At 41.4% G+C, this 10839-nt stretch overlaps 1 protein-coding gene across 1 annotated transcript in view; it reads right to left on the bottom strand.

Annotated features, from left to right (window-relative positions):
• Positions 1-9186, bottom strand: part of CRB2 (crumbs cell polarity complex component 2) — a 35288-nt gene extending 26102 nt beyond the window's left edge. Inside the window, exon 1 of the mRNA XM_065737255.1 lies at positions 9016-9186. Within this exon, the coding sequence (XP_065593327.1) occupies positions 9016-9088 (73 nt within the window). The 5' untranslated portion in view covers positions 9089-9186. The remainder of the gene's footprint in view (positions 1-9015) is intronic.
• Between the last annotated feature and the right edge of the window lie 1653 nt (positions 9187-10839).

The raw sequence follows: 10839 nt of genomic DNA on the forward strand, positions 1-10839 counted from the left end.
CCACAACTCACATCGACAGGTGAGAGTGGCAGGTATCAAACAGCCAGCATAGGTCTGACTGCCCACAGCTCCCTGCCCTCACTGCAGCACTGCTTTTTCAGAAAAGCCTTAAGGTGCTGTTCTCCATTCTAAGGATTTGCCAAAATCTCACAGCATAGCATCACTTCTCAGCTGACCTTAACCATTCTCTCATTCATGCCATCGTTATCCCAGTCCATTTCTGGTTATGTTTGCCTTGCTCTGGTGCACCTTCTATGCACCCAGTTGTTAATCTGTGTCAGAGTTTTCTATCAACTCAGTACCCCATCAGCTTTTCAGTCTTTGTATGTGAAGGTGGAGGCATCCGGCTTTAGGGCCTGAAAGGGATTTATAGGAGACTCTGGTTTACAAAAGCCTGCCCCTGCCCTGACCCTCCCTCTAATTCCTCCCACCAGAAGACTGTGGCGTTTCTAAGTCTTCTTTTAAGATGCAGTATTGATGGGGGAAGGAGGGCGTTGAGGGATTTCGACAGCCCCTTCTATTCCCATCATCATCTCTATTGCACACCCCTCCCCTTCCTCTCTCATATGATGCTGGGGAGAGTTGCTGAGCATTGCACTGTCCAGCAATCTCATTATTCCGCCATGAACCCTTTTATTCTCAGATTCCCAGTCAGGCAGAAAACAAGGATGACGGAATCTGCCTGGAATCTCTGTAGCAATTAGGGTGGGAGCCCAGGAAACTATCCCCAAAAGATTTACTAGACAGGAGATACGAGCTTTTGTAAACTTAATGAGCAACCAGCCCCAGCCTGCACTTTCCAGAGGCCAGAAGTACAGTCTGTGACAAGAAAAGAGCCCAATACCACTGTGCTCAGAATGATTTCTCCAGTTTGCAACAGAGTTCATCTAGAGAGAAATTCACATTTAAACAGTCAGCAAGCACTACTAGTGTAGACAGGCTGCAGTCATCTCAAAGGTTACATGCACCGTTTTCTGCTTCCGTTATAAGCAGGCAGTCTAAACACTTCTTGCAAATAAAGACGCATAAAATTCACTTGGTGTTACCTTCTTTTCCAGTATGCTTTCCCAGCAGGTACAACTTTCTGCACTTACTCTAATTTGGTTCACCATGTGACTGCATTGCTCAGTAATCTGTATTCATCGTTAATTCTTGTCCATAACAAACAAAAAGATATAGTCAAATACAAAAGGGCTAAGCTACACAGATACCAAGTTAAGCAAATGTGAAGTTTCTTTAAGAAGTCAGAAGTCCCTCTCAGTTTACCAAAGAATGGTAGCAAATTAATAGGTAAAATCCCAGCCTTCTCAAAGGTCACTACAGTTATGAATGACATCCGAGATTCAGTTATGTACAGGATGGCAAAGAAGAAAAGTCATTTCCTGCATTGTTGCTGCATTGGATTTAGCTTCTTTCTATGACCAAATGTTACTTTAATTAGGTCTAAAGGCAATGACATTAGCAGTACCTGGAACCTTTCTGTGGAGAAAAATGGTCCTGTTTTGGGGATTAGTTACTAATAAACAATGTATGCTATCATAGGGATCCACAGCTTCTGATTCCGTATGCCACTGGTCTCAATGGTTAACAAAATTTCTTTTTCTGATTTCTATATTTTATCTTCTAATTGTAAATTTAAACATTCCTGGCCTCAGGCAGAAGAGGCAGTTGGATGCACCAAAGGCTGAGCCAACTTGAAAGCAAAACCCCTCTTCACTACTTCCCAACTCATCTCAGCTCTTGCTGAACAAAGCAGTGGTCATTACAGGAACTGCAGCACCTCTTGGAATTTAAAATCAAACAGGTTATTAGCAAAGGCTCCTTCGCACTCCTTGTGAAAGCTCTTCAGCTGGATATGCTTCAAGCATAACACTGGAACCTTTCCACATCAGAAGATGTACATTACCTGCGTGTGTCAATTAACCTTTTCCCTTAACAGACTGATGCTAGGCAAGGAAAAAGGTCATTACTAGAGACAGCAAATTTCTCAAAGCAAGAAAAAGGCTTTGAGGCCTCACCTCAAAGCCTTAAGTGCCCAAGAGAACAAAGCAGTTGGCCACTGGTAGGGATGCCCAAGCAACACAAGCTGAGATCCTGAAGTAGCATTGCTCACAGGACATGGATGGAGCATGCTAAGAAACCTGCAGCTTTAAGTCACGTGAAATAAAACAGTATCAAAATCACATTAAATTATTCTGCGAACTGTAGCCTGCAGATAGCTATCCACACATTTGTCCTACCCCATAGAGGTTGCAGGGGCATTAACAACACTAACTCCAAGATCGTATCACACACACTAATTAATACTTCAGCATTTCCCCTGGACAAAACATGCTCCCAGGTAACCACAGCATAGTTTTAATACTCACTCAATGGCAATAATGCTATAAGTTTGGGCTAAATGATTTGTCACAGATGAAACATTAATTCTCAACAGAATTTATTACAAAGTGATCTCAGAAAAGATAGTCTCAGCAGCGAGAAGAGAGTGAAACACTGATAACAACAGCAGAAAGCTAAACACATTGTGTGCAGGATCACCTACATGGGTACCAAAAAGGCAAGCTACTACCTGGGCTGAGAAAGAATATTTAAGACTTTTTTTTAGCTCTGTTTTTGATATTTTCAATCTGTTCTAGGACACACAGTAATCAATCTTAGAATAGATTACTATACAAATGAGAATTGTATGTGAATATACAACTGATGCTAATAAACACAACAAATAAACCAGCCTTCCCTGCTACACAACATGCTGACCATAAAAAATAGGCAATTTGGACCACACTGTTTTCTGGAAATGAGGTCAAAGAAGTCACCAAAAGGCAGGAGTTCGTAATTTTCCACAGAAGTTGTTGGTGCTGGATTAAAAAAGACATTCAAGATTTCTTCTTTACCTTTCACAAGAATAATACAAATCAGTGACACTTTCAAGTGAAAAAAACCACAAAAAAAAAAAGCAGTAATACTGCCCTGCAATCCTACTCTGAAATGAAACTGGAGAAGACTACAGCTTCTTTGAAGAACATGTTCCAGGCATTTAGGGTTGGATTAGAAGGGACTTCAAAGGCATCTAAGTCAGATATAAAGCATTCCTTGAGCTTTCTCAGTACAGGTCTGGTTTTGCACTTTAGAAGTAGCTGACAAAGGTTCTCCCTAAAAGATGGAGTTTGTGACCTTTTCTCCTTAAGAGAAACAAGTTATTTTGCCAGGTTTTGTTTTAGTAATTGACTTTAATCATTCTATAATTGATATCTTTATTAAATGTTATTGTCAAACAACAGCCAGGTATATATTGATAAAATAAGAAGCAAGAAACTAACAGGACAGCAGGCAGCCTTAAACCCCCTGCGGGAGCTCACCGTCACTCCTCTGAGAGCTGGGAGGAATCTCCCACTCCACTGTGCCAGGACAAAATGCCGTTGCACTGCAATGCCAGAGAGTGGTGAGAACTCAAAGACAGCACGGGAGCAAGAGGCCATCAAGGCTGCTGTCCTTTTACTTAAAAAACAACCACAATTCTACAGCTTGGTTTATTCTATTGTCTTAATACGATTTGAAATCTCAGTGGTGATTGTCCCACAGCATGAGTTGCACTGAAGTAAATTCTTTCACAGATTTCCCTCTCCATTTCAAATAAGCATTGCTAAGACAATACGCAGGACGTTATTTCACAGCTCACAATGCATTGCTTTAGCCTTACTCACTGCCTTGTTTCTTTGGTTTTGGTTTTCACAAGTTTGGCTTTTGAAGGCCTCAGGAAACTGACAGATGTTGGATGCTTTCAGGCTGGGGATACACATGGTTGCAGGGAAGATGCTCAGTACCACAGCTTCATGAAAAAATCTCTCTCACTTTAATTTTAGCAGTTTCAGCTTCACAAGGAACCCCTTAGTTGTCACCTACTGTGTACTCACTGATAACTGCTATCATGCCTCACTGATAACTACCTACCTTAAAGGTGCCTTAGAGGCCACTTAACATTCCAAAAGGAAGGGGCACACAATGCATTGTCAGCCCAGAGATTACCTTGCATCCTTCACATGGAAGGACAGCACGGATGTGTGACTAATGTTGTGGGTTTTTTCTTAAAAAATGTTTTATGCCTCATTCAAATAAGACAATATTATCTCAATACACACAAAAAAATGATGCCTAGTAACTACTGAAGATATTCCTCTCTGAACACCTGCTCAGCATGTACACAGTATGCTCTCATCTTGTCACTTACACCTGATTACAGTATCTCAAAAATATTCTTAATCATAGATGCAAAAGCCATAAATTAACTTCTGGCATGGTAAAATCAGTGTGAGCTTAGGCAAGACAATTCAATTTTCTGCATCAGACTGTCCAACTTATAAAATAAATACATTATAGGACACTAGTGAGAATATACGCTTGTAGAATTATTCATCCAATACTTCAGAGGTATTAGAGAATTAAGAAGTTGGATTTTTCCCCCCTCTATAACATTATATTTCTACACATTATGTAGTTATTACTGGATTCACATACATTTTCACCTCTTTCAGGATCTGAACATTTGCCCGCTTCTCTGATGTTCCGGGATCATTTCAGGAAGCAGAGAATGCCTAGCAGGAGGAGGCAGTTTCTAGAGCCCTACGTGATGGGCATTTCCCCCAAACTGCAGGAGCATCAATGATAGAAGGAACTGCCCTTCCTGTCTTTGGGTCAGACTGAAGGCAGGCTTTCTGAGATAAAATGATAAGAATCTAGACTGGTCCAATTTTTCTCATCCACCTCAGTTTTTCTCTCCCAGAAAGCCAGTACAACTCACATTACCCAGAAGAAAAATGCACAACTTCTTCTGTGGGATGTAAAACGTCAAACTGAAGCTGCAGTGCTGAACGGGTAACCAGGCTACATGTCTAACAAACAGCATTTCCTCATTTCCAAAACCAAGTACAGTAAAAGAATGTGCACTCTGTTCCTCCAGGACCTACATATGTGAAGGAGTCCCGGAGGAGGAGAAAAGAGATCAAACACTTGATCTCCTCAATTAGCACTTTTGTTTTCCATTAAGCAAGTTGTACCAGACAGGATTTAGACACGTTCTCCTCTATTATTTTAATGATATACTTTGAGAAAAGATTGCTTCATGTCTACAAGTTGTAATTTACGTTTCTGAAATTATTCATCCATTATGCATTAAGTATGCTTTGTACAAGGCTTTGCCCTGTAAAGTTCTTTGACTTTCAAGATATTTTACATCTTACCCTTGATGAGTATCATCTTGGATGAAAATTGATGGTAGACTCATGAAGAAAGGGGCTTCCTTCAGGTGTATTTCACCAACCCTGCTTGCTATAATGACTTGAAAAACAACAAGTTATAACTAAGTGGTGAGAAAAACAGGCTTCCCAACAGCAGCCCCCAACTGCACTGTAATAACCGAGACAGGAATCCTCAGAGTCTGAACTGTGCAGGCCCACAAGCCCAGCCCAATGCAGTGCTCACCCTGCAGGATGGGCTCCTCCTGATCGCCCCGGCGCATTTCCAGCTTGGGAAAAATACCAAGGGCAGAAAGGGGACCGATACCTCAAGTATCAGAGAATTTATTTAGTAGTTGTGAATTGAAAAAAGGAACGGAGAGAGTTATGTTTCCATGACAACAGGAATGCATGTGCTTATATTAGCAAATCCCTGCTGACCTCTGCTGATCTTTCCCTGTCCTGGTCAGTGTAAAGGATTAGTGACAGGGTACACACCGTGACCTGTTCCCAGATTCTCCTCAACAGAAAGAAGGCCTGGGCAGGCCTGAAAAGAGGCTTTTGCATTATGTTCCCTCTCTTCCCCAACTAACTAGAAGGATAATGCATCTGCTATAGAAAGTAATGACTGATCAAGACCAAACCCTTCCTTAGGAAGTACCTTCAGTTTACCTGTACAGGGAATGTATAAGGGCTATGAGCAGACACTTCATGCATCTTTAGAAGCCCTGTGTTATTTTCAACACAGGACAATATTGCCAGCCTCAATGCAAGCTATATTTTTGTGGCATTCCTCAGTTGCCAGCCTACTTCATGCATTGTTCTTCCGCATTACTGGAGACCAGCAGGTTCCATACAACATTTACATTCCAAGTTTTTGGCGTGGCAAAGCTTTTTCATGCCAGATACGCACACAGACTATTAGCATAAAATATTCACAAAGTATTTATAAAGGCCTCAATCACCAGATCTTCATGAAGACAAACATAAGAAGACGTGGCTCAGTTTCCCCGCTGTGAAATATGCATGATATTACCCCCATCAAAGAAGCACAATGCTGATTCCTGGCTCTCTCCCACCCAGCTTACCCAGTGAATTGCTGAAAGGTGCCAAAAGGTGAGCAGCAACAGTGTCCATATTATGGCCAGAGGCCTTAACACATTAATCATAAGTACCACTTCAGGGAATTAAACTTACTCTTAACACAGAACAAATAGCCAGCTAGATCTTTTTCATTATCTGTTCAATGTTATAACATACATCTGAAGATGTTCCTTCTATTATCTTGCTTCTAAAACCTGGAGAAAGACACTAGTTATAAATAAATGTTTTATGATACCACTGAATATATTGTCACAGTAACCCTTTGATCGTCTGTTCTTAACACACTCCTCTATTTCCCCTTGATAAACACTCCTCCAAGCTAACTAACCTTCACAGCTTACACATCCTCTGATCTCTCAGCCATTTCCACAGATCAAATACAGAGATGGGGTTTCCTGTGTACTCAGTTAACCAAAACGAGTAATATGCTTTAATTTCCAATTCTTATTTCAATATGCTGACAATCAACAAAGTTGAAAAATCATATTTCTTTGTTCCCAGGTTTAGAAGAGAGTATATAATTTAAACTGCATGTCCGAGCTGATTTCAAGAGCTTGCAGCAGAGCAGACTTTGAGCCATCCAAGAAAAGGTTTTATCTGCACATGCTCTCACAATAGGCATCCAAAGCACGGTCCAGGCCAAAGGTATGTGAGTTACTGTGCTCACTGGGGAAACAGGAACGAGTAGACACTTGGTTCTGTCCTCTAGAATTGACTATGTTCTTCAGAACACAGCAAATTAAGCTGAGAGCTGTTCTGTTCATTACACAGAAAACTGCAGTAAAACCGGAATGACATGCAGGGTCTGTTCCACTCCCTCTGGAATTTATTTTAAACAACTGGAGATAGTGCAGGTCTGGAAGCAGAGTGCTCTTATGGTTACAGCTTGCAACTGACCATCTGGACAATCAGAATTTGCTCAACACATTCTTAATAAATAACTTAGCCACTCGGTGCTTCAATGACATTTATGTTTAGCCAATTAAAAATAACAAAAGTAGTCACATGCCTCACAAGGGGAATAAAAGGCACTTCCTCACAGCCTTAAAAGTGCTACAGGTGCTACATAAATACCACCACTCAGTAGAGTTAAAAATCTGGCAGAATTTCCCTTGCAAAATAGGAGAAGGCATAAAGACTGGAAAAGTGGCTTCCCTTGTGCTTCCCTGTCTATACTGAGATGTGTCACCCACCTGCACTCCAAAAGGACACTGTCAGTAAATGACTGCTCCAGAAAAGAGTCTCACCCAAAAGCTATCAGTGCAATAACCAAACAGTGCAGATCCCCAGAAACAGGCCAGCTCCCGGCAGCCCCACACCAAGCAATACAGTAGTGCCTTGCAATGGGCCTTCCTTCTGCACAATACAAAACCACCATAATTGCTTCACACTTCAAACCAGTAGCTATGGTTACTAGATACAAAAGACAATCCTGCTGCTTCCCTGTGGCCAGAGGAATTCCAGGCACTTGGAGCCAACACAAAGAAGCTGGTACAAGGGAAACAAAAAAGAATCCAGACTAAAAGCAAAAACCCAAACCAGTCTGACTTTCATAGTCATAATCGGACGTGACCAGAGCAAAGTAGATTTTAGGGAGGCCTCAGGAGTAAATAAACACTGTGAGGAATAAAAAGAAAGCTGAAAATCTTATCCAGCACTCAGAAAGGATGTAAACATCATCCAATAGCATGAGAAAAATCTAAATTCAGTCTTCAGCAGGCATTAGCAGCAAGAAGGCACTTTGACCAGATTTTTACCTTTGTTTTCTCACATCACTGATCATTGCCGTTGTAGTTGAATGGCAAGCAAACGGGACTCGTATGTACAGGTATTGGCCACAGTGCTCAGAAGAGCAGAAGGCCAGTTCAATCCCAATCATATTTTCCAGTAAAACGTTAGACACGTTCCTGACATGACCTTGTAATCCCTAGATGACTAAAACACATGTCTGGGCCCAGCAGATCTCCAGGCACCTATTCCAGAAGAAACAAATCTCTTTCACAGAGAGCCTAACAAACTGCATACAGGCTGACTTCCGAAGCACAAAGACACATTCACGTGAACTTGCAGCACCTCAGCATGCTCAAGTCTATCCTATGGGCTATAAAATAATAAAAAACAGTCAGTGTAATATACCCTGGTACCTCATTCACTTCTTGCACTTTCTTCGAAATTTCTAAGGGAATACTCATGCACTGTTTTCTTCCTCCACATTTTGTACCACAGACACCTGACACTTGAGCACACTGGTATTCATTCCTATATATAATCCTCTTCTGCCTTGACATGTCTCTAAAACATATACAGTTGGAATAAAGCTCTGTATTTCTTCTGCATGGGCACAATGGTGAAATCCACCACTTCTGACTCAGAGGAGAAAATATCAGCCGAGTACTTAATTACATGAAAGTGCACACACTTTCAGCTCTAGAGAATAAACACATTCACATGTGCACAGGGAAAATGACAGAAGTAGACAAGAAATAAGTAGAGGGAAAAAACTTAGCTACAACAGAATGCCTTTTATCTTCCTGATAAGAAGTTTTCAGGCTCCAGCTAATCATGAGGGTGACATTTTGCAAAGTTACCTTTACAACACAAGGGCAGATCACAGACTTGATCCAAAGTTACTGCATATTAGCTGGGTACGAATTAGGCACAGAAGACAAAAACTTACCCCAAAACAAGAGGAAAAGTGGCAGCAGGAGAGCAGCATTGTACACCCTGGATGTAGTTTTCTTTAATTCCATGACAAGTCTAAGAGTGGCTGTTCTAAAGACCTCAAGGGAGAAACTGCAGTTGCAAGCTACTGATTACCAGCTCTCCCCACATCACGGACTACAGAAAGTTTTCCCTACCCCAGGCACACACTCCATACCCTTCCAAACTGGGGACTAGCACTAACACTGTGGACAGAGTCCCTGTTCACTTTGAAATGCGTTACTCATGTTCCTGGAACACAGAGAAAATGCTGCCTGGATCACATGGATTGAACTGCACAGGGCAAAGCAAGCCGGATTTACAGGCACAGCAGCTGAAGCTCATCCGTGCCCCCAGACAGAAAAGAGTCCCAAGCTGTCAAAAGAAACTGAATAACTGGGAGAGTCACAGTGAAAGGCAAAAAGAAAAAGGGCTCCTGGGTGTTTTTCCTGCTCTTTGAATTCCCTCCGCAAGAAAATGAACCCTGTATCTCCACTGCTGCCACTGTATCTCCATCACCACCACTAGAGCTCAGTACTGGCCTGGGTACTGAGGGAGGACTGAGCAACATTCTAGGATGCAGGTTTCTATACAGTCACTACTTAAATTCCAGGTGAGGATCTTCAATACTTTTTCCAATAGAAGATGACAAAGAGAAGATAAATCAAAAGACAAAAAAGTTCCCTATTCATTCCAAAGAGCACAGATACTAGCCTTCACTGCTGTCACATGAGATGTGTGAACCCACAGGATACACAGACTCACAAGAGGCAGATGAAACCTCTTTTCCTAATTAAGGAACAAATGCAGAAATCAACAGAAGTACCTGAGTAACACAAGCAACAAATCACACCTCCACACTTACATGCATGTGCTTAGTTTTAGAAGTGGAAAAAAATTGCCAGTGTCCATTGCTTTATGGGAGTCACTGGAAACAGAGCTCACACTCAATTGTGACCTGCTAAGTACCTCTAAACCCACACCACAATTGGATTAAATTAACCCTAATGAGAATTACGTATGCTGTCTCACCCCTCCACTGACAACTAAAAATAGAAGACAGGTAAGATGTCATTTAAATTGCTAGCTTTAAAAAACAGGGCGAGAATTGGTGCAGAAAGAGCTATACTGGCTGTCTATTCCAGTGCTTCATTGGTTTCCTTCTTTCCCAAACTTTTAGCTATACCTGTGCCAGCCTTCAAAAGCAAGTGCAAAAACAGATGAAAACATAGTTCCACATTATGGACAAGTTACATACTAAAACATGGGCTCTTTCTCAAAGGCATTCTGCTATTAAATAGATTACCAATACCAGAAATAGGCTCCAGCCATAAGGTATGAAGAGGTAAAGAACTCAAAAATGCCTAAAATAAGCTCAAATTCACATAGATCTCACAAAATTTAACTTGAAAACACAGTGCGATATGCAACAGAATAAAGACACTCCCAAGTTGGTGCCAGTGCTCCACTCCACACATTCCAATACTAAAACTAAAAGTAAAAGCAGCTAAAAATCACAAGTCTCTCTTAGTGTCTTATGTGACATCTAGAGTGCACAAAGGTGTATGTGAAACTACAACAGTGGTTCAAACAAGATATGAGGTTTCCCAGTGCTTCCACTGTTATTCATGTGTTTGCTGATTGTGGAATCTTTTATACCAAGAAAAAAAAAAAAAGGCAACCACTTCCCAAGTACCTGATGAAAGCAACAACCCTTCAGTGAGTAACTGACATCATCCCCACATCCTCACAGGACAGACAGAGGACTATGGGCCTAAGCAGCAAAATGGATTATTACTAC

The sequence above is a fragment of the Cyrtonyx montezumae genome, unplaced genomic scaffold, assembly GCF_038088225.1.
Source record: "Cyrtonyx montezumae isolate F1298 unplaced genomic scaffold, pur_monq_1.0 scaffold_20, whole genome shotgun sequence".
Classification (NCBI taxonomy): domain Eukaryota; kingdom Metazoa; phylum Chordata; class Aves; order Galliformes; family Odontophoridae; genus Cyrtonyx; species Cyrtonyx montezumae.